This window comes from Narcine bancroftii, chromosome 4 (genome assembly GCF_036971445.1).
Source record: "Narcine bancroftii isolate sNarBan1 chromosome 4, sNarBan1.hap1, whole genome shotgun sequence".
Classification (NCBI taxonomy): Eukaryota; Metazoa; Chordata; class Chondrichthyes; order Torpediniformes; family Narcinidae; genus Narcine; species Narcine bancroftii.
Window position 1 is genome coordinate 224,978,187 of NC_091472.1, and position 24,178 is coordinate 225,002,364.

General features: G+C 43.8%; 1 protein-coding gene across 18 annotated transcripts in view; it reads right to left on the reverse strand.

Annotated features, from left to right (window-relative positions):
• Positions 1-24,178, reverse strand: part of LOC138761643 (cation channel sperm-associated targeting subunit tau-like) — a 189,483-nt gene that overhangs the window by 99,417 nt on the left and 65,888 nt on the right. For 17 of the 18 annotated variants that reach the window (XM_069934113.1, XM_069934107.1, XM_069934106.1 and 14 more), the window contains exons 17-19: positions 16,363-16,503; positions 7,855-7,947; positions 434-619 (exon numbers count right to left, since the gene is read on the reverse strand). In XM_069934113.1, coding sequence (XP_069790214.1) covers positions 434-619; positions 7,855-7,947; positions 16,363-16,503 — 420 coding nt within the window. The remainder of the gene's footprint in view (positions 1-433; positions 620-7,854; positions 7,948-16,362; positions 16,504-24,178) is intronic. The other variant, XM_069934105.1, reaches the window with a different exon arrangement.

Below are 24,178 nucleotides of genomic sequence, written 5' to 3' on the forward strand. Positions count from 1 at the left end.
AAATTGAGGTCACGCACCAGGCTGTGGGCTGTTGGAGATTGGCTCATAAGAACCAGGTATTGAAACTGGGATTCGAGAGGGTGCTGAGGGTAAGAAGGGCTCCTGAAGGGCTCTGGGCACTGAAGGCTTCTTCCTCATCATGTCAGTGGTTTGGATCTGGATTCAGGTTGCCAATAGTTTGAATTGAACTGGAGTTTTATGCAGCTGCAATGGCCATGAGAGAGGCTGGATGTAATCCACATACACTCAGTGACTTTAAGGGGACTCTCTTTTGTTTCTCTTTCCCTTATGGCAAGGGGCACCAAGCAATGCTAATAGCGAACCTTTGTTCATGTAGTATTGCATTTCCATTTTATCCAAGACAATAAATAGCTTCTAATCGGATCCCATGACAGGAAGAGGAGAAAAATAAATGTACACCTCATGCTCTTACCTCAGAAAGTAGGGTGCTGCTCTGTTTGTCAAGAGTCAACTCAGACTTTGTATTGAGTCCCATCCAGAATTCTGGTACATGCGTGTCGACAAAAAATAATTTATTCCTTTTCAACACCTCAGCTGGAATGTCAGTGCTCAAGGTGATGGAATTTATCAATACATCCTGCCTTTTTTGGAAATATTTCTGAAAGAACAAAAACTGTTCAGCACTCTCAATGTTTTTTTTAAGATCTCCAAAACACTGATTCAATGATGTATGACCACCCACAATGAATTGAGCAGATACATGTTAGGGAACACCGAATTCCAAAGGGCAGAAAGAAGCCATTCAGCTCATCATAATCTTCAAAGACTGTCTTGAAGAGGGGATGGATTAACATCATTACTATGCTCATTTTAAAACCCTCCATAATTTTCCATTATACCTGGTCTCCTTATGAAAATTTCTGCTGGTCTTATATCCACTGTTGTTTCAAAGACTGCATTCAGATTGTATCATCTTGCTCCAATAAAATATTTCTCGCCATTTCACTTCTTATTTGTTTACCAATTAATTTAAATAAGGAACTAGGAGGGCATAAAGGAACCACGGAAAGTCCTTGGCAATTCGGATTAAGAAGAATTGCAAGACATTTGTACTTGTATTGAAAGGTTTGTGAGGGAAAGGTGGTGCCTCACTAGCCTAATTTGTGGAAGAAACAAAAAAAATTGATGAAGGTCAGGCGGTAGATGTGGTGTACGTGAATTTAATAAGGCATTTGACAAGGTTCTCTCTGGGAGACTTGTTCAGAAAGCCATGAAGTATGGGATTCATGAAACCTTGGCTGTGTGGAGATAGAATTGCCTTGCATGGAAAGCAGAGAGTAGTGGTGGATGGAAAGCATTCCTCCTGGAGGTCAATCACTAGAGGAGTTCCACAGGGATCTGTTCTGGGACTGCTACACTTTGTGATTTCTAGAAATGATCTAGATGAAGAAGTGGAGGGATGGGTCAGTAAGTTTGTGGATGATTGGAGGAGTTGCAGATAGTGTTGAAGGCTGTCGTAGGCTACAGCAGGATATAGACAGGATGCAGAATTAGGCAGAAAAATGGCAGTTGGAGTTCAATTCAGACAAGTGTGAGGTGATGCATTTTGGCTCATTAATGGTAGGATACTTAATGGAGTGGAAGAACAGAAGGACCTTGAGGTCCAAATCCATGGTTCTCTCAAGGTTGCCACACAGGTTGATAGAACATTTATGAAGGCCTCTTGTACGCTGGGCTTCATTAATCAGAGGATTGATTTTAGGAGTCATGGGGTAATGTTGCAACTCTACAAATCTCTGGTGAGACCACACTTAGAGTATTGTGTTCTGTTCTGGTCACCTCATTAGAGGAAGGAATCAGAAGCTGTGGAGAGGGTGCAGAGGAGATTGACCAGGATGTTGCCTGGATTGGAAAGCATGTCTTAAGAGGAGATGTGGTGCAGGTTTTGGAAGAAATGCTGTGGACATAGTGGCTGTTATAGGCCAAAATTCTACAGCTTCAAAAATCATTACAGTTGGATGGTTAGAATCATAAACTCCCCTTTTGGTTCACCTTGTCCTTGCTGACCATAATGCCCATCCCTGCTGATCCTATTTGCCTGCATTCAGCCTGGATAGTCAGGGACTGATCAGGGATAAACACTATGGTTTTGTGCATGGTAGGCCATGTCTTATCCAATCTTAGAGTTTTTCAAGGAGGATACCAGGTAAGATAATGAAGGGAATACAATGGATGTTGTTTACATGAACTTGAGAAAGGCCTTTGACAAGGTATCGCATAAGAGGTTGGTCAAGAAGATTCAGTCTCTTGGTATTCAGAATTAAATAATAAATTGCAGGAGAAGCCAGCAAGTAGTAGTAGATGATTGCAGCTCCATGTGGAGGCCAGAGATGAGTGGTGTGCCTTAGGGATTGGCGCTGGATCCATTGGTGTTTGTCAACTATTCAGTGATACAAATGATATTGTGGTAAACTGGATCAGCAAGTTTAGAGATGATATGAAGTTTGGGGTGCAGTGAAAGCGAGGAAGACTCTCGAAGCTTGTAGTGGGATCTGAACCAGTTGACAAAATGGCAAATGGAATTTAATGCTGACAAGTGTGAGATGATGCAGTTTGGGAGGACAAACCAAGGTAGGACATATACGATAAATGGTAGGTCACTGAAGAGAGAGGTAGAACAGAGAGAATACAGAAACAATTCCCTGAAAGTAGCGTCACAAGTATATAGGATCGTAAAGAGAGCATTTGGCACATTGGCCTTCGTAAATCAATGTATTGAGTACAGGAGTTGGAATGTTAAGTTGAAGTTGTACAAGATATTGTTGAGACCATGTGCAGTTCTGGATACCTACCTAAAGGAAATATATCAATAAGACTGAAAGGCTGCAGAGAAAATTTACAAGGATGTTGCCAGAACTTGAGGATCTGAATTATAGGGAAAGATTAGGACATACATGCTTGTGTGAGAGCCCAGAACTTCCTGATACTCGCATGGAAAACTCACACAGATATCTACAGTGGCCGTGAAGCCAAAGGTAAATACTGAAATTAGTTTTAAAAATTTATTTAAAAATGATCTGATCAATTAAATACAGCAAGGGACAGAAAAGTTCGGGAGGAAAATTGGGCATGGTTGTTGGGATATCATGGGTTTAAACCATTTTCCAAGTATATAGTGTAATTCTCAATAACACCAGCTATTTAGACATTCAAAATATCCCAATGAAATAGAATCAGATCCCAACTTTTAGATCCCTGGCATTGGACCAGTCTTTTAAAATTGTAGAAGCAGTATCATGCACGTTGGTGCACTGGAGAACAGGGATGCATTTTTTTTTTGGTAATTCTTTATTTATCGCACTATGAACCATATCAACCAATATATTTACAGATGCATCTCTTTAAATATTCACAATGGCATTTTCTCTTTTTTTCCCGCATCCCTCCAAAAATAGTAAATATTGAACATATAAAATCAATAAAACAATATCTTTATACAAAAGGAATACAAACAAAAAAGATGTATCATCTACTTATACACATTAAATCTGATCGTGTTTATCTTCTTATCATTTTAGGTGGTGATGGTCCATATATGGTTCCCAGGTTTTTTCAAATATTGTAACTTTGTCTTTTAAATTATATGTGATTTTTTTCCAATTGGATACACTTAAACTTGATTATATATTCCATTAATGTTTATAGTCATATAGTCTAACGTGGCCATCTTATATCTTTTGCACCTCTTCACCACCTCCATCACCTTTTTTTCCATTACTGTTTATTAAGTTTTCCTTTTTAATCTCAAAATATGACAACGCACTTAAGACATTAAATACCCCAACAATCCCCACAAGCAATAACCCTTTAACTCCAAATGAACCTCCCCTCCTTGGATTGCCCCTTGTCAGCATCCATAACTCCCCTTTCCATTCGGTTTGCGAACTGACTCGCAAGTGTCAACTGATTTCGCAGTGACCATTATTCTCCCACCCCAGCCCCCCCCCCACAGAGAACACAATTTTCCTATACATATAACAAAGCTCTCTCTTCCTCTTTTTTCCTCTTCTTTCCCTTCTCTTATCCATCTTTAAATCTTTATATATACATTATCTTTACTTTATATTTTTACATATTTTTGTATATTTTCTTGACGGTCTTCCTTCTTGTCACTCCTCCTCCTCTCTTCTCCTGTTCTGCAAATGTTCAGCAAATTCTTGGGCTTTCTTTGGATCCAAAAATATCTGTTCCCCAGGAATAAATACTTTGAGTACTGCTGGATGTCTTAATATAAAGTTATAACCTTTCTTCCATAAGATTGTTTTTGCCGTGTTGAATTCCTTCCTCTTCTTTAAAAGTTCAAAGCTTATGTCCGGGTAAAAAAAATATTTTTTGTCCCTTATATTCCAACGGCTTATTGTCTTCTCTAACTTTATTTCTTGCCTGCTCCAATATGTTCTCTCTTGTCGTATATCTTAGAAGTTTTACCAATATGGATCTCGGTTTTTGATGTGGTGGCGGTTTCGGTACTAGTGCTCTATGCGTCCTTTTGATTTCTATTTCTTCACATGAATCTGTCATTCCCAACACCTTCGGGATCCATCCTTTTATAAATTCCTTCATATCTGACCCTTCTTTGCCTTCTTTCAGGCCCACTATTTTTATGTTGTTTCGCCTACTGTAGTTTTCCAATACGTCAATTTTTTGTGACAATAAATCTTGTGTCTTTTTTTTCCGCTCTCTTCCATCTTCCCTCTTAAATCATTTATCTCCATTCTACAGCAGCTTCTCGTTCCTCCACATTTTCTACTCTTTTCCCTATTTCAGTCATGACCAAATCTAAGCTTTCCATTTTGTCTTCAGCTCTTTTCATTTTTCTTTTGATTGAACTAAATTCTAATGATAGCCATTCTTTTAATGACCTCATTTGTTCTTCAAAAAAAAGTTTTATCTAAATGTTGTCCTTCTATTTTACCTTCTTCTTTCCTTTGAAAATCTTGGTCTTCTTCCTCTTCTTCTATGTCTGTATCTATGTCTGTGTCATCTTCTTCTCTGTACCTGTGTATCTTCATTCTACTCTGGTGAGCTGCTTCTGTATCCTTGCTGGGCCCCCAGCTTCTGTGTCTCCTGTTGTTGGGCCTCCTGCTGCAGGTCAACCTGTTATTGGGCCTCCCACTGCAGGTCGACCCACTGCTGGGTCTCCTGCCGCAGGTCGTCCCCCTGCCAGTCGCCCTGTTGCCCTGTTGCCGCACATCCTCTCTCTTCATTCTCTTTCTCACCACTCTTCCTTTCTTCTTTCTTGTTTGCTTCCCCCAGCCGAACGCCCCGATATTAGGCGTCGCTCAGCTGGCCACTCTTCAGCGGAGCCCCCCTCCCGCCAGCATTAACCTTTTCTTTTACTTGCGCACTGCACACGCGCAGTTGTGCACCTCCTCTTGGCTCTGAGGGCCATTTTTTAAGTCCACCAGTTGGGAGGACACTGCTCCTCTGGGAACTCACCAACATCGGAGATCGGCCGCTCCTCTCCACGGTGGCTCTCTGCTCCAACGTGCAGGTAAAGCCTTCTTCTTTCTTCTCCAGTGATTTTCCTTCTTTTTCTCTGTTATTCTTACTTTTTCTCTTTTGGGAGCCATCTTCTGTCTCTTCTCTGTAACTTTATATTTCTCTTCCTTATTTTATGTTTATTGAGCTCTGTTTTTTCAAACTATTTTTTTCTTTTCTCTGGAGAGGGCTGGTTCCACTCGACCAGACACTACTCCATCACGTGACTCCCTCCGAGAACAGGAATGCTTTTGCTTTTCAGCCAGTCTCCCATATCTTTAAGAAACTAAAGAATAGAAAGAAATGGAGCAGGAGCCGTCCAATTGGTCCTTTTGACAAGATCATGGCTGAGGTCTCAGCTCCACCTTCCTGTCTTTTCTCCATAATACCATTACCATGCAAAAATCATCTATCTGCATCCTTAAATGCATTTAATGATGTAGCCTCTACTACTTCCTTGGGCAGAGAGTTCCACAGATTCACAACTTTCTGGGAAAAACAATTCCTCCTCATCTTCATCTTAAATCCACTACCCTGAATCTTGAGGCTAAGTCCCCTAGTTATCATCTCACCTACCAGTGAAAACAACTTCTTTGCCTCTATTTTATCAATCCTTTTCATAATTATTTATGTTTCTATGAAGACCCCCCCTCATTCTTCTGAATTCCAGTGAGTGTGGTCCCAAGTGATTCAATTTCTCCTCATAGGTGATCCTTCTTCTCTGAAATCAACCTGGTGAACATCTGCTGCACCAGCTCCAAAGCCAGTACAGGTTGTTCCTCTCTTATCCAGAGCTCTGTGGTCCGGCAACTCTCATGGTCTGGCATGTTTGAATCTGCCACTATTAGTACAAACTCCTTACAGACAGCGAGAGACTTGAATTCCGGTCCCGATCGCTGGCACTTTAAAGGTGTTGCACTAACCGCTATGCCAACCATACTGCCCCATGGTATTATTTCCTGTTTTCAGCTTTGTTCTACCTTTGATATGTTTAAATAGGGGGTTCCAGCATTTTCTGTGGTCCCAATGTCATTGGATTAAAGAGGTACAAACCTGTGTATCATTTCTCAAGTTTGGAGACCAGAACTGCACAGAGTACTCTAGGTGAGGCCTCACCAGTACCCTGTACATTTGCAACATAACCTCTCTGGTCCCAAATTCAATCCCTTCCATTTGCCTTCTTGATAGCCTACTCCACCTACAAATCAACCTTTTGCGATTTATGCTCAAGCACTCCCAAGTCCCTCTGTACAAGAAATAGCATTCTACAATCTTCCTCATTTAAATAATAATCTGATCTATTTTTCCTTCCAAAGTGAATGACCTCACATTTACCAACATTGTACTCCATCTGCCAGACCCTTGCCCACTCACTTCACCTACCTACATCTCTCTGTGGACTCTCTGCACCCTCTGTACAATTTGGTTTTCCACTCATTTTAGTGGCATCAGCAAAATAATAAACATGACACTTGGTCCTCTCTTCCATATCATTAACACACATAATGAACAGTCCGAGCTCAGCACTGACCTCTGTGGCACTCTGCACACCACTTTGCACACCACTGATGGTCAACCAGAGAAATATCCATTTGTCCCAACTCTGCCTTTTATTCCATGCTAATACATCACCCCAACTCCAGGCATCCTTATTTTATGGGTGTCTTTTATGTGGCACCCTATCAAGCTCCTTCTGAAATCCAAGTACACAACATCCACCTGTTCACCTCTAGCTACCACAATCATTTTATCCTCAAAGAACTCCAGTAAATTTGTCAAAGAGGACCTGCCCCTTCCTGAATCTTTGCTGCATCTGCCTCATGGCTATGGAGTTTATGGGGTCATAGGAGAAGGTAGCAGTATCCACAGACACTCGATGTCTCTGAAAGGGCCTGTCCTTTGCTTCTCTTTCTCTTCTTGGAAGGGGCACTGACATCTCTTTGTGTGCCTTTACCGGCAAACTAAAGTAAACAAATTTACATTTCAAGAATGGACTTTGGACCTGATGAAAAGCAGCAGGTGCTGGTCTGATGTGACAGGAAAAATAAAATCAGCCTTTGATTATGAGAGGATTAATTTTGCAGAGAATGTATAGATTTTTTTTAAATGCCACAACAAACATAGGAAGTTTGTTTTCTACAGCCTTTTAAATGCTTCATTACATAGTTGTAGAGAAGAACCTTCTGGCCAATAACAACATCCTATCGCCTGCGACATTGAATAAATGTATCTCTCGGGACGGGATCCTTCAGCTTTGAAGAAACTGTTCCCTCCTTCCTTTCTTCTCCATCATCCTCTTTAAATTCCTTTGCACTCAGTGAAATCCCATTTAAAGCCAACCTCTGTACTTACCCGATAAGTTTCTCTTGTTGTGGATGTTGAGGTTTCGGCAGAGTCAATTTCAATATTTGGTCCTATGGAGAGTGCATTTCTTGCCTGACTTTCCTGTAGATAAATATAAAAAATGAGTTATAATAAATGCAGGATGCTGTTCACTCCAATCATCAACTCTTCCTTCTCACTAATCCTTCATGAAACTGATTTTTACAGGGTCCAGTTTAAAACCACAAGACCACACATTCTTGGGGTGCGGAAGCCCAATGTTGTTGGATTCTGTTGGAGATAAATTCCCTCTAATTATTATGGACTCTCCTGGGCTGCTATTACTACCAAAGAATCGTGAAAGCAAAAGTGCTGCCAGAATTAAAATGGGCCAAATGCAGGCATAAAATTCTGTAATTCACCCCTCAACTCTCTCCCCATAACTCGTCCATTAGTCCTGGCAATCTCAATGAATCTCCTCTGTGCCCCTTCCAATTTTCTTTCCTATATTTGGTAGCTCAGATCCACACTCTATTCTCAGTGTGGTCTCACCAATACCTTGTATAGCTGAATCATAAGGTCCCAACCTTTGTACTCAGTACCCCACAAAGTGAAGGCAAGTGTTCCAAATGCCTTCTTCACCACCTTGTCCACCTGAGCTGCCACTTTCATGGACCTGCAGTACCCTCAGTTTCTGTGTTTAACAGCACTCACCAGGGCCTGACCATTCACCTTGCAAGTTCTACTTTGGTTTGACTCACCAATAATGCTATATGCAATACATCACATTTCATCTTGTTCCAGTTCTGAATGACTAACTCATTAATTTGAGAAGTGAATTCTCATTCTGGTCATCCCAACCAGGAGAAAACTACATAGATCCATTGAACATAGATCCTATTTCAGCACAGAAATAGGACACCTCGGCCCCTCTAGTCTATGCCAAACCATCTCTTTTCCTAGTCCTACTGACCTGCACCCAGCCCTTACCCCTCCCATCCATGTACCTGCCCAAATTCTTCTTAAATGTTTAAATTGAGCCCAGATTTCTCATTTTAGCTGGAAACTCGTTCCCCACTCCCACCACTGTGTGAAGGTGTTCCCCCTCATGTTTCCTCTAAACCTTTCCCCTTTCACTCTTTACCCACATCCTCTGGTTTGTATCTCACCTACCATCAGTGGAAAAAGACTATCTCTTTACTCTGTCTATCCTCTCATAATCTTAAATACTTCTATCAAATCTTCCCTCATTCTTCTATGTTCCTGGGAATAAAGTCCTAACCTGTTTAACCAACAACATCCTAGTAAATCTTCTCTGCATTCTTTCTATTTTATTGATATCTTTCCTGTAATTAGGTGACCAAAACAGCACACAATGTGCCAAATTTGGCCTCATCAATGTCTTATACAATTTTACCATAACATCCCAACTCCTGTACTCGATATATGAAGGCCAATAAGCCAGAACCTCTCTTTAGAACCCTCTCCACCTGTGACACCACTTTCAGGGAATTATATATATGTATTCCCAGATCCCTCTGTTATACCGCACTCTCAGTGCCTTATTGTTTACCGTGTATGTCCTTTCTTGGTTTGTCCTTCTAAAATGCAACACCTCACACTTGTCTGCATTAAATTCCATCTGCCATTTTTCATCCCATTTTTCCAGCTGATCCAGATCACTCTGAAAACTTTGATGTCATCTGCAAACTTACGAATCCAATTTACCACATTATTAAGCAGATCATTGATGCAGATGACAAACAACAGTGGTCCCAGTACTGATCGCTGAGGCACACCACTAGTCACAGGCCTCCAATCTGAGAAGCAATTATCCACCACTACTCTCTGGCTTTCCCATCCAGCTATTGTTGAATCCAGTTCACTACTTCACCATGAATACCTAGCGTCTGAACCTTCCTGACTAACCTCCAATGTGGGACCTTGTCAAAGGGCTTAACTAAAGTCTATAAAGACAACATCCACAGCCTTTCCTTCATTAACTTTCCTGGTAACTGCCTTTAAAAACTCTATAAGATTGGTTAAACACAACCTACCATACATAAAGCTATGTTGATTATTCATAATCAGTCCCTGGCTCTCCAAATAATTGTATATCCGATCTCTTAGAACACCTTCCAATAATTTACCTACTACTGACATCAGGCTCTATAATTTCCAAGGTTACTTTTGGAGTCTTTTTTAAACAACAGAACAACATGAGCTACCTTCCAATCCTCCAGCACCTCACCCCATGGCTAAGGACATTTTAAATATTTCTGCCAGACCCCCTGTAATTTCTACACTAGACTCCCTCAAGGTCTGAGGGAATATTTTGTCAGGCCCTGGGGATTTATCCACCCTTATTTGCTTTAAGACACCACACAGATCCTCCTCTAATCTGTATAGATTCCATGACCTCATTGCTTGTTTTCCTTATTTCCCATGACTCTGCACCTGTTTCCTGAGTGGATACTGATGAAAAAGAAACATTTAAGATCTCCCCCATCTCTTTTGGCACCATACAAAGCCAACCACTTTTATCTTCAATGGGACCAATTTTGTCACTTACTATGCCAATAGAAACCTTTAGGATTTTCCTTCACATTGTCTGGCAAAGTAACCTCATGTCTTCTTTTACCCTTCCTGATTTCTTTTTCATTTTTTTTATACTCAAGTTCCTTGTTTGCTCCATGTTGCCTATACCTGTTATACACCTTCTGAAATAGATCCCCAATATCCCTTGAAAACCAAGGTTCCCTATACCTTTGACCCTAATTTTGAACCTGACAGGAACATACAATACATACTCTGCAGTATCAAAATTTTACCTTGGAAGATCTTCCACTTACCTCGCACATCCTTGCCCCAAAACAACATATCCCAATACACGCCTTCTAGATCCTTTCTCATTTCCTCAAAATTGGCCTTTCTCCATTTAGAATCTCAACCCGAGGCCCAGACCTATCCTTCTCCATAATTAACTTGAAACTAATGGTATTATGATCTTTAAACCCAAAATGTTCCCCTATGCATACTTATGTCACCTGTCCTGTCTCATTCCCTAATATGAGATCCAGTATTGTGGTCTCTCTAGTTGGTACCTCTACATCAGTGGTTTTCAACCTTTTTCTTTCCATTCACATACAGGTACCACTTTAAGTAATTCCAATGCCAATGGTGCTCTGTGATTAGTAAGGGTTTTCTTAAGGTGGGATGTGAGTGGGAAGGGAAGGTTGAGAATCACTGTTCTAGACCTGATCGTTACTGAAATATTTTGCTTGAGAAAAATTGTAATTGGCCCATTTACTTTGGAGTTTTGAAACTGTGCACATAACAAGTCAATTAGATAAAAACAATAGTTTTCAAACTTTTTCTTTCCACCCACATTTTCACTTTTTATTTCAGATTTCCAGCATCTTCCGTTATTTTTCCATAGATTCTGGAAAGAGTTTTATGGTTTGGAGCAACTGCAGCCCCACTATTCAAGAAAAGACAGGTGGTGAAAACAATCATCTCCTGACCTGTTTAGACTGAAAATGAAGGATGTGAAATCAAGACAGTTGGAAAATAATGAATGAGCACTATTAATGTACATTTCCAAGGTGTTGATATTTAAGGAGATGAAGGGGATCATGGAGATGGATTTTCAGAAGGCCCACAGAGGAGAATGGTCCAAAAAAAGGTGAGAGTTCATGAATTTGTGGGGTAACAGAAGATTAAAATAATGGTTAAAAGACAGGAATACATGTATGCAGGCTGGCAGTCTGTGACCAGTGGAGCAGTGCAGGGATTCGTGTCTGGGTCATGTATTTTTATCTCTCCTATATAAAGGACCTGTTTGACCTGCTAAGTTGCTCCTGCTTTGTGTTTTTACTATTTCCTTAACTTACAAGTAAAGCAACACGTCACTTGTGAATCTGCAGGAGTCATCTATTGCAAAGGTGCTGAGCATCTTCGCTCTGTCCACGTCAATAACAGGGAACTCCCAGTGACCAACCATTGCAATTGAGCGCTCCATTCCTGCGCTGAAATATCTGTCCAAGGTCAAAGTCAAACCAAGGCTTCCTGCAAATTGGAGGAGCAACACCTAATTTTCCATCCAGGCACTCTCCAACCAGACGTCTTTAACATTGACTTTTCCCGTTTTTGATAGACACCTCCCTGTTCTCCCTCTCTTCCCCATCCCCTTGTCTTCTTTCCTCCAGCTCTCCACCCCCTTCCCTCTCCATTCCCAGACCCATCCTTCCTCCCCCTGTTTTTTGTTGTGCCCTCCCTCCCTTATCCACCTATTACCTTCTACTTCCCCTGCCCCCATCATTTTATTCAGGCACCTGCCTACATTTTGCTCTTACCCAAAACGTTGGTGATGTATCTTTATCTCTGTTATAAAGTACACTGTTTGACCTGCTGAGTTTCTCCAGCATTGTGTTTTTATTTCAATCACTGTGTCTGCACATTTCAGTGTTTTACTCCATATTCCCTCAACCCTCTGTGTGGAAATGTTGACCCTCAGGCTACCTTTCAAATCACCACCCACCTTTAATCTATCCTCCTCCCATCCAGGGAATGAGACCAAATCCATACCTTACATTATGTCATATAATTCCATAAGATCATTCCCCAGCCTCCTACACTCCAGGAAAAACAATCCCGGCCTATCTCCATGTAATGCGCGTCGAAAGAACCAAAGACTTGTTGATCCAGACTAAGGCTTTTATTAACTAAAAGACTGGAGCATATCACAAGTAGGTCGACCAGTCCAGAATGACCTAGGAGCAATCCTTTAAGACCTGCCAGTAGGTGTGGCTACACTCTCAGCCAATCACAGTCATCCTACACTACCATCTGTACCTATGTACATATACACATTGGTGTATATGTACCCAAGGTTACAGGATAATGTTCATCAATCTCACAGCCTGCAGGAAGAAATATTTCCTAGCCTGGCAGCTCTGATTTTGATGTTCCCATACCTCCTTCCTCATTACAGTAGATCATAGATCACGTGTGGGGACATCGGTATTTCTTTAAGCCCTGTTTCTCAATACCTCAATTAGCCACTAAGCTGTACAGCACAGAAACAGGCCCTTCAAATTTTAAATTTGATTTACAGCACCTAGAAGCAGATCCCAGGCATTTAAACCCATGCCACCTAATTTGGGTCCACAAATGTATGAACCCCACCACCTATATTCTCTTGCAAATCTTTGATCTAAACGATGACTAACAGCTGTCTCAGCATGGACCCCTGAGGCCCACCGCTCGTCTTGGCCACCAGTCTGAAAGATAACTCCTCTCCACCACTCTGTGTTTCCTGCCATTAAGTCAATTTTGTGCCCAAGTGACTAGCTTGATATGGATCTCATGCATTTCGACCTTCCAGATCAACTTACCAAGCAGGACTTCATCGAAGGCCTTGCTTAAGTGCATGGAGACAATGTCCACTGTCCTGGCCTCATCAACATTCTTAGTTACCTCTAAAGCAAAAAACTCCATTACATTCATGAGACACCATTTTCCATGCAAAAAGCTGTGCTATTAAGATCAATCCTTGCCTTTCCAAATGCTGATAGATAGATCCTGCCTCTCAGAATCTCCCTCCAATAAATTTCCCACCACTGTTGTCAGGGTCACCAGCCTGTAGTTCCCAGGCTTACCCTTATAGAATTTTCTTAAATAAAGGTACAACATCAGCAACCTGCCAGTCCTCTGAGATCCCACACAGCGGTGAATTATGATTAAATGGGTGCCCACAGAGTTAGTGGGCTAAAGGGCCTACTTCCTTGTTGTGTGACCCTACCCGGGTCTGGACAAGTGATCTTCATGTAATCGAGCAGCAGTAGACAGGCAATCTGGTATTTCTACAGGTATAAAGGACAAGGGTGCACCATTGTAATACTTACAACTGCAGACACATGGGACATTACTCCAGGTGAGTGTGTGCGTGCCTATGTCTGCGATGAAACAGTGGGCAAGAGTATGCGTGCCAGTGCCCACCTATCCATTTTTCTTTCAGGAAAACCTAACTCCAGGTTGTCCGTTCCTGAGGAACTGCTCAGCTCTTTCACAGCAGAAATGTTGCTCTGAGGTGGTGCAGCTGTGCTGAATTATCTCCACAATCTCAAAGATGAGAAGCGATCATGGCCAAAGACCCTTTGAAGGCAGAGGTTTCCCGTCAGTGGCTGAGCGGCAGGTGTGATATTGCTGGCTGCCCCAGGATACTCGAAACAAGCCCCTCCCGGAGAACATTAAGAAAGATCCTTGACACTTACCACAGTTCACTGGGAGGGCTAACAGACCGCAAGAGCGACACCCTTCTAACCCCACCCCTCCGGGCCCTCAGGTCCCACAGCCCACCATTCCATTGTAGCTGATTTCAAGATACAATTTACTGTCATGTAATGAAGACAGTTCAATATTACAGGGAATATGTTTTCATCTGCCATCAGGCAGACAGATTCACCATCTGCAGAAATTGCCTGGAATGCCTCTTACAGTCAGAGAAAGTGAGGCAAAAGAGAGGCCCCTCAAAATCACCGCATGCCCATGATTTGCCTCCAGTGCTCCACAGCCTCTGCAGCCACACAGACTCCAGTTCAAACCATCAACAGCTGAGCTCCAGATCTGAACCTCCAACACGATCAGGAAACCTACGGCACCCTTGACAACCTCTCGCATCTTTCCAATACCTGGTACCCCTTCAGCCAGTCTCCAGCAGATCATAGCCTGATGTGAATCCCTTGACCACAGTCACCAGCAGCCCAAGCTTGTGTGGGTTCCTCGCCTCAAGTCACCAACAGCTCGCCACTTGTGTTCTTCGGCCTCTCGGCCCCTCGCTGGTCCACTGCCGTGGTCACCATCCTGTGAGATGTCTCCTACTTCTCAAATGCAGGGTGGCCCCCTCGTTTTCTGGTGCCTTGCACCAGTCCTCCGCTTACCCGGAGTCTGCAACCCCTCGTGGCTGCTGTCAATTATAGCCACTGCCATCTTGGGCGCAAACCCTGCAGTTGCAGTATTTTTAAATAAAACCACCATTGGTCCATTTACAGGCCATTTAAACCCAGAATATGGTGGCACCACTATGTATATATACATGTTCAGTATGGGCTGGCCCACCCCTGAACCTGTGACTCCTCTCTCCCAGATATCCCCATAAAGGCTTTTACACCTAAACCCCTCCTTCAGTGCCTGCCTTGGAACCGGGGACAGCAACATGCAAACTGTGTTAACACTTTGAGGTGATTAATCACAATTCTCTGACTGATTGTGGTTGATTGGTAGTACACAGAATGGTAGTCAGATTGGGTATTTGGACCCTGTGGGGGTGCTGTGACTTTGCTCCCCGCAGGTCCACAGCAGCCATAGTGCTGCTGTTACAGAATCACTGGTAGCACTGCCATTTTCTTCTTTCCTACTTCTCAACATCATCCTCTTGTCTTTTCTCTGTAATTCTCAATTCCCTTTCTAATCTACCTCCATCTTAAATATACCCAATGACTTGGCCTCCACAGCAGCGAATTCCATAAATTCACCACCCTCTGGGTAAATCTGTTCTAAAGGAGCCTTTTGTATTCTGAGGCTGTTCCCTCTGGTCCCAGATTCCCCCACCATAGGAAATGTCCTCTCCACGTCCACTCTCACCGGGCCTTTCAGATGTTGGTTTTATCTTCAAGGTCCAGAGAAAGAGCAGGGGTGATGGTGGAACTCGTGAATTTATCCAGTACAGAGCCAGCATGGACACAGTGATGAAATAGGCCTGCTCCTGTGCTGTAACCATTTGATGACTCACCCTTACCAAAGGTTTTAGAATGACACTCAGTCTTTTATCCCTTGACTACACCACTACTTCCTCAAAGAATCCTTAAGGCTCGTCAAGCATTTTCTTTCAATTTGAAATCCATGTTAATATTATTTTGTCTTTGATTTCAGGCTGATCTTCTATTTCAACATTCCCTGAAGGTTCTGATTTCTGTTTGACAATGGTGATTTAATATGGATGAAGCCCTTGGGTATATTCTAATTTCCATTCCTCAGTACAATGGCTAACCCAACACCCAACCCCAACCAATCAATTTTCCCTTGCAACCGCTGCAACCGTGTCTGCCTGTCCTGCATTGGACTTGTCAGCCACAAACGAGCCTGCAGCTGACGTGGACATTACCCCTCCATAAATCTTCGTCCGTGAAGCCAAGCCAAGAGGATGACATCGCCAGCGACCCTGGTTCCAATCCAAATCCAGTGCTGTCTGCAGAGAATTTGTATGTTCTCCCTGTGTCTGCCTGGGTTTCCTCCAGGTGCTCCAGTTTCCTCCCACCCTTTAAAAACACACAGGGGTTGTAGGGCAGGGGCTCTTTGGCTGGAAAAGGCCTGTTACCATGCCGTACATCTAAATTTAAAAAAAACTATTTAAATGACATTAAGTCCTCTGGAGATACTCTCATGGAATTTATACAGCTCCCACCGAGTTCTCTCCTCTATTATTTTGTCACTTCCCTCCTTTACAATCTAGTGTTTAACAGATGTCTCCAGACTTACATTACTTGAGTGATCACTGATTGAAGTGCTCCTGTTCAATTCCTTCAAATCCACGAACTTCACCGGTCTTTGATCATCAGTGGATTTTAATTTGCTTGTGGCATTTGCGCCTCCAGCAGTCATATTACTATTCAAAGGGATCTGAAATACAAAGAATGAAATGGAGCATTACAGAGAGCCCTTCGGCCCTCCATTTTTTAAAAGCTCAATTTAGAGATACATCACGGAAACAGGCCCCTTCAGTTCACGAGCTCCCAATGCACAATTCCACCCGTAAAACCAATCAACCTACTCACCCTGGAAGTAAATCATGAAAGTATTTAGACACTGTTGTGGTGATACCAATATGTCGAGACATGACTGTCAAAGGGTAGCTGGCCTCTCCCCCACTGGTGACTCGCTCCCTGGTAACTCCTCCCCTTGTGACCCTGGAATAAAGGTCGACCTCCCTCTCCCTGTCCTCAGTCGAGCACTTGGAATTGGGCCAGCTACAAGCCTAAAGTGTAATAAAGCCTCTCGTTCCTCACTCTATGGCTTTGGAGTCATTGATAGAGCCTTTCAGCCGTGGTTGAATGAACCTACTAACCATGTATTTCTTTGGAACGTGGGAGGAAACTGGACTGCTCAGAGGAAACCCACATGTCATGGGGAGGAGAATGTACTAACTTCCTACAGAGAGCGCTGGATTCTAACCAGGGTAATTAGCAGTTATAGTGCTGTACTAACCGCTAGACTAACCATGTCACCCCCCCCCCCCCCCCAATTATCATGCACACACAAAAAAATCCTCCGGAATGCTCTTGATTCTCTGTCAGATATGGCTAAAGGAAGAGCAGTCATGTGCTCAGTTGCTGAAGTGATTACATCGGGGACACACATCCACAGTTCACCTTTGCTTTATACCTCAAATTCATATTCAAGGTGGCAAGCAATTCAGCTGCTCATCCCACAGTTAGTACAGCAAGTAATACACAGTACAGAAGTACAGACAGATCAGTTCGGACAGAGCAAAGGCAACATCATTTTACTTGCTAAAGCTCAATGCTGGAGAACCTCAGCAGGGCAAACCATGTACTTTCTACAGCAAAGATAACGGTACATATCTAATGTTTTGGCCTTGAACCCTTCATCAAAATATGGAAAAATGTTGGAAGGTGCCCAAACAAAATGGTAAGGGGGAGGGGTGGGTGGAGGAGCACTGTCCCAAAGGTAGGAAGTAATAGGTGGATAAGGGAAGGAGGGCAGAGCAGCAAGCAGGGGAAGGAGGGAAGACTGGGTGAATGGAGAGGGAAGGGGTGGAGAGCTGAGAGAAAGAAGACAAAGGGAAAAGGGAAGGGAGGGAGAAAGAGTAGATTACCAGAAACTGGAGCAGTCGATGTTAATGCCATCCGGCTGGAGAATGCCCAGACGGAAAATCAGATGTTGTTCCTCCAATTTATGAGTGATCTTGGTGGGATAGCACGAGGCCATGGACAATATAGAAGTGGGACGCAGAACTGAAATGATTGACCTCTGGGAGATTCCTGCCACTATTTCCCACTCACTGCTCTGGCCCCCTCTACCCCCAGATGTAACAATCACAGGATGCCCCTTGTCCTTACCTACCACCCCACCAGCCTCTGCATCCAACACATTATCCTCCAGAATTTCAGCCACTACCAGGCACATCTTCCTCTCTCCTCCCCTCTCTGTCTTTCATAGGGACCGCTCCCCATGTGACTCCCTCATCCACTCATCTCAGCCACTACCAGGCACATCTTCCTCTCTCCTCCCCTCTCTGTCTTTCATAGGGACCGCTCCCCACGTGACTCCCTCATCCACTCATCTCTCATCACCAATCGCAATCCCTCACACACCCCCCAGCACCTTCCCCTGTGACTGCAGGATGTGCCACACTTGTACCCACACCTCCTCCCTCACCACAGTCCAAAGCACCAACAGTCCTTTCAAATGAAGCAAGACTTCACTTGTATATCTGCATGAGCCATTAACTGCATTCAGTGCACCCTTTGTGGCCTTCTCTATATCGGAGACACAGTTGCCGACTGGGAGACCGCTTCACTGAGCACCCTCACTCTGTCCACACCAGTGGCCAACCATTTCAGTTCTGCGTCTCACTCAGAGAAGGGAGGAGAGAGCAAGGTAAGTTTGCCAAGAATATAAAAGAGGATAGTAAAAAGCTATCTTCCTCTCATCTTTTTTACACAGGTTATTTTCCCTCTTGAAGTGACAATGTGGTCAAACAATAATCATGATTTTTATTAGCAGAAACTCATGGTATAATAATGAAAGATGATAGGTGCATATACAGTTATATCCAAGGGGAGTGCCCTTAACAGTAGAGATAATGCACAGCTAATGTTAGTACAGCAAGGCTCGCCAGAGGGGAAGCAGGCAGCTTGGCAGACATTCATCACAGTCTCCCCCCAGCAGAAGAAGGGTTAAAATCAAAAGGACAGCTGCTAAGAAAGACTGAAGCAAGCGATACATGGATACCATGTTTGGCCTTGAGAAACTATAACAGCCAAAATACGCTAGTATCAAGCAAGCAATCGAAATATAATGAGATCCTTTATGAATATGTCAGCCTATCAGGTTGGTTATGAATTTTGGTGCTTCGTCTCAAAACAGGTGGCTCCTTTGCAAACTTGGGAACTGGTACAGGTCCTGGGTCAGTTGTGTGGGGAGGACTGGCTATTGGACCCGCTCCAGAATTGCCCACGTGAAGCAGTGGAGCCTCATCATGGTCATCTGAAAGCTTACTAGGGATCACAGGTGGGGGGGGGGTGAGTCCAACCTCTCAGGCTCACTCTGAGTAGGGGTGCGAGGATGGGGCGAACCAGGCGAGGCCAGATCTCTTAGGGGTACAGTGTCCGTACTCCTGTCTGGGAATATAACATGAGCATAGTTGGGGCCCCCACATTTCCATCGGGCACTCAGAACTCAAAACGGTCAACCAGTTTACCTACCTCGGCTGCACCATTTCATCTGATGCAAGGATCGACAAAGAGATAGACAACAGACTCGCCAAGGCAAATAGCGCCTTTGGAAGACTACACACAAGAGTCTGGAAAAACAACCACCTGAAGAAACACACAAATATCAGCGTGTACAGAGCCGTTGTCATACCCACGCTCCTGTTCGGCTCCGAATCATGGGTCCTCTACCGTCAGCGCTGACTCCGCTCCATCCTCAACATTATTTGGACTGACTTCATCATCAACATCGAAGTACTCGAGCTGGCAGAGTCCGCAAGCATCGAATCCACGCTGCTGAAGACCCAACTGCGCTGGGTGGGTCACGTCTCCAGAATGGAGGACCATCGCCTTCCCAAGATCGTGTTATATGGCGAGCTCTCCACTGGCCACCGAGACAGAGGTGCACCAAAGAAAAGGTACAAGGACTGCCTAAAAAAGCTCTTGGTGCCTACCACATTGACCACTGCCAGTAGGCTGATATCGCCTCAAACCGTGCATCTTGGCGCCTCACAGTTCGGCGGGCAGCAATCTCCTTTGAAGAAGACCGCAGAGCCCACCTCACTGACAAAAGACAAAGGAGGAAAAAGCCAACACCCAACCCCAACCAACCAATTTTCCCTTGGAACTTCTGCAACTGTGCCTGCCTGTCCCGCATCGGACTTGTCAGTCACCAACGAGCCTGCAGCAGACGTGGACATATCCCTCCATAAATCTTTGTCCGCGAAGCCAAGCCAAAGAAGAAGAAAGAAGAAGAAGTTGGGGTTAGTATGGAGTAGCTGAACTGGTTGGACTAAGGGGTCTGTTTTACGCGCCCAAGCATGGCTCTTCAGCAGCACGGTTCCAGGCTCAGATAAACAGGCTGGTCAGTCCATCACAGTTCCTGATTTCCTAGGAAAGGCAAACATACATTTATGAGGTGTTTGATTTGTTGCAGTACACAATAAAGACCGAATAGAATGTTGTGCCTCAGGCAGCACCTCCTGCCACCGGGTTACAGGGTGACCATGTGATTTTAAAGCAAGATTAACAGTCTTCCAGACTGTAGCATTAGCCCTTTCAACCTGCCCATTGCCCTGCGGGTTGTAGCTCGTGGTACGGCTGGTGCAATCCCCTTTCGTAGAAGAGCTCGCCACAGTTCAGCGCTCATGAATGCTGAGCCTCTATCGGTATGAATGTAATTGGGAAAACCAAAAATGCTGAAAATTATGTCAAGTGACTTAATGACAAACGCTGACGAGACGTCAGGGCAGGGTATCGCAAAGGGAAACCTGGAATATTCATCAATTACAGTAAGGAAATAAACATTTTTGTTGTTGGAAGGTAATGGCCCTTTAAAATCTAAGCTAATCCTCTCAAAAGGTCGGGTTGCCTTGATGAGAGTGGCCTCTGGAGCTTTGAAGTATTGCAGTTTGCATTCTGTACAGAGGACAGCTTTTAGTTAGTTTCCTGACTTTTTCCAGAGAGTAAGAAAGGTTGTTACCCCTTATGTAGTGGAAGAATCTCAAGATTCCTGGGTGGCACAGTCTGCTATGGATCTCTTTTAGCCCCTCCAGCTGAGCACCAGTAGCAGATCGTGACAATGCGTCAGAGGGATCATTTAACCTGCCCAGTCTGTACTGGATCTCATAATTATAAGTTGAGAGTTTTATTCGCCAGCGTGCCATCTCATCGTTCTTGATTTTACTTTTGTGTTTAGTACTGAACATGTAGGCTACAGATTTCTGATCAGTGACAAGAGTAAATTTTCTGCCGGCTAAAAAGTGTCTCCTGTAGTGAACAGCTTCAATAATAGCCTGGGCTTCTTTTTCAATGGCAGGATGTTTAAGTTCAGGTCCACGTAACGTGCGGGAGAAGAATGCCACAGGTCTGCCCTTTTGATTAAGGGTTCCTGCCAAGGCACAATCTGAGGCATCAGTTTTCACTTCGAATGGGACAACCTCGACAATGGACGAGAGTGCAGCTTTGGCAATATCAGCTTTAATTCTCTCGAAAGCCTTCAAGGGCATTGGAGAGAGAGGAAAATATTTAGTGTCAAACAGAGGGCGTGCCTTCGTGGCGTAGTCACGAACCCATTTGCAGTAGTAGGAAAAGAATCCCATACACCTTTTAAGTGCTTTTGCTGAGTTTGGGGGTAGTAACTTCTTAAGGGGAGCGTTCTTTCCGGGTCGGGGCGGATTTTGCCCTTGTTAACAATGCAGCCCAGAATGGGTAGCTCTGTCGCGTTGAACACACATTTGCCCTCGTTAAATGTAAGGTTGAGTTCTTTAGCTGTTGTTAAGAATTTCTTTAAGTTGTTGTCATGCTCAGCCTGTGTTTTCCCACAGATAGTGACATTATCTGGATGTATGAGTTACAGGGTGCGTTTCCCTAACAATCTTATCCATTTCCCTCTGAAACACTGACACACCATTAGTGACTCCAAAAGGTACCCTTTTAAACTGGAATAACCCCCCATCAGCCTCAAAGGCTGAATAGAGTCATTCCTTTTTTTTTAATGGTGATTTGGTGGTAATTTGCTTTGAGGTCGATAGTGGAGTACACTTTGTATTGCGCTATCTGATTAATCATTTCATTGATGTGTGGCAGGGGGTAGGCATCCAGGTTAGTGTAACGGTTGATTGTCTGGTAGTCAATAGCCAGTCATTTCTTAGTGTGATTTTTCACAACTACCACCTGGGCTCGCCACAGACTCTTACTGGGTTCAATTACTCCCTCTTTAAGCAATCTCTGAGTCTCTTCTTTGCTGTAAGAATGGCTCTTAGTGGCAATCAGCTGACACTCGGGGGATAAATCACTGAAAAGGGAGGGAGCTTTGATCTTTAATGCAGTAGCTAGCGTGGGGGATGGTAAGTGTGGGTAGTGGCCCACCGAAATTTAACTTTACACTGTTCATCTGAGATTGAATATCTAACCCCAGTACCACAGGGGTGAAGAGCTCCAGCATATTAAAGAGCCACACATCAGCCAGGCAATGTCCCTGCAAATTTAAAGTAACTTTACACTTGTCCTGTACAGTTTTTGTAAGTTCACTACAAGCCATCGATATCTTTCAGTTCGCTGGATATCTCCGCAAATTTAAGGCTCTGGCAACTCTCTCGTGGATGTAGCTGTCGGCACTCCCCGAGTCTATTAGACAATCAAGAGTCTCACCATTCACCTCCCCCTTCATAGTCAACTGTTCCAGTCCGTAACATCCCCCAAGCTTTGGAGTCAATTGAGCTGTCACAGGGGATCTCACTTCGCTGTCACTTGAAGTTGATTCAGCCTGCTCGTCTGAAGATTCCCCCTTTTCATAGTTGTCTTCCATTCCTGCAGCTCCAGGATGCATTTTCTTGGTGCTTCTCTTCTTCTTATCAGTAGGTGTACTTTTTGCCTTACACGCTTTAGCAAAGTGGCTGAGTTTCCCACAATAACTGCAGGTAGCAAATCGAGCCAGGCACTTCTGTCTGGGGTGCCAGGTCTTATCAGAGAAGTAGCATTTTTCAGGAGTTCGTCTATTGCTTTCCTTCAAGGTCCAAGCACTCCTGGATGTTTCCTTTTCGGTTTCTAGCATTTCACTGGACCGCATGGAACTTCTCAGTGTTTTGGATAGAGTGACTGCTCTGTCTCCAGCAGCCTCTGTCGGATATAACTGGAGTCAATCCCTTTGACTAAAGCATCAGTTTCAAGGCATTGCGGTGTTGTTGCACATTGACTGCCCTGACATCACATTCGTTTGCCAGTGAGTCGAGAGCCAGTGCATCGGCAGCATCACTTTCCCCGGGTTTCTGGCATCTAGTCAGCAACTGGTGTCGAGCAAGTACCACATTCTGTGGCGCTGCACAGTAAGCAGTCAGACGTTCCCGGGCTATAGCCAGAATGGTAGCTCCTTACGTTCGGCGAAAGGGATCTCACCCAGCAGAGAGTTCAGGTGGCCCCATGGTATCGCTTCATCATTGTTTTGAGCCATGTGGTAATCGAAACAAGCAATCCAGTGGTTGAAAATTTCTCTGGCCCTCGGGGCAGACTGGTCGATTTTCAGCCGCTCTGGCTTGAGGGCTGCATTCATTTCTGCTAATAAAATTGAAGTGCCAGTTGATGAAGTAGACAAAGACGATGTGGTCAAACAATAATCATGGCTTTTATTAGCAGAAACTCATGGTACAATAATGAAAGACAATAGGTGCACACACAGTTATATCCAAGGGGAGTGTCTTTAACAGTAGAGATAATGGACAGCCAATGTTAGTACAGCAAGGCTTGCCAGAGGGGAGACAGGCAGCTTGGCAGACATTCACCACACCTCTAAGCTCTCCTTTCTAATGCAGGGTGTCAATCTGAAACATTGACCATCTCCTTGGCTCCACAGATGCTGCTCAACCAACTGGGATTTTTGGCTGCAGAATCCATCTCCCATAGTGCCTTGTTGCCCTATTAATTAGCTTTCTTCCTTTTCTCTTAAATGCCCTGACATTCGCCACCATTCTGCACTGACTGCTGGTTCTTCACTTACATTCTATGAGAGGCTAGTTGACAGCAAACTGAAGATTTCCAGCGATGGTTTGCTATCCACAACACCATCATGCCCCACTGGTCTCATCTTAGCCTCATGAGGCTCAGCACCTTTGGGTAGGTCATCTTCCATGGGAAAATTTAACTGCAATGTGAAGATTCAAATCTGTCACAAATGCACACACAGACACAAATGGCAGTAACGAAGGAACTCTTAGACATTATTCACATGTTGCAGACAGAAAATTTAGTTAATAAAAGGAACTGAATGCAGAAGACTCCTTGGAATCCAGACCAAATGGGACAACTGATGAATGAAAATCAGCTAATAATCTTTTTTTCAGTCA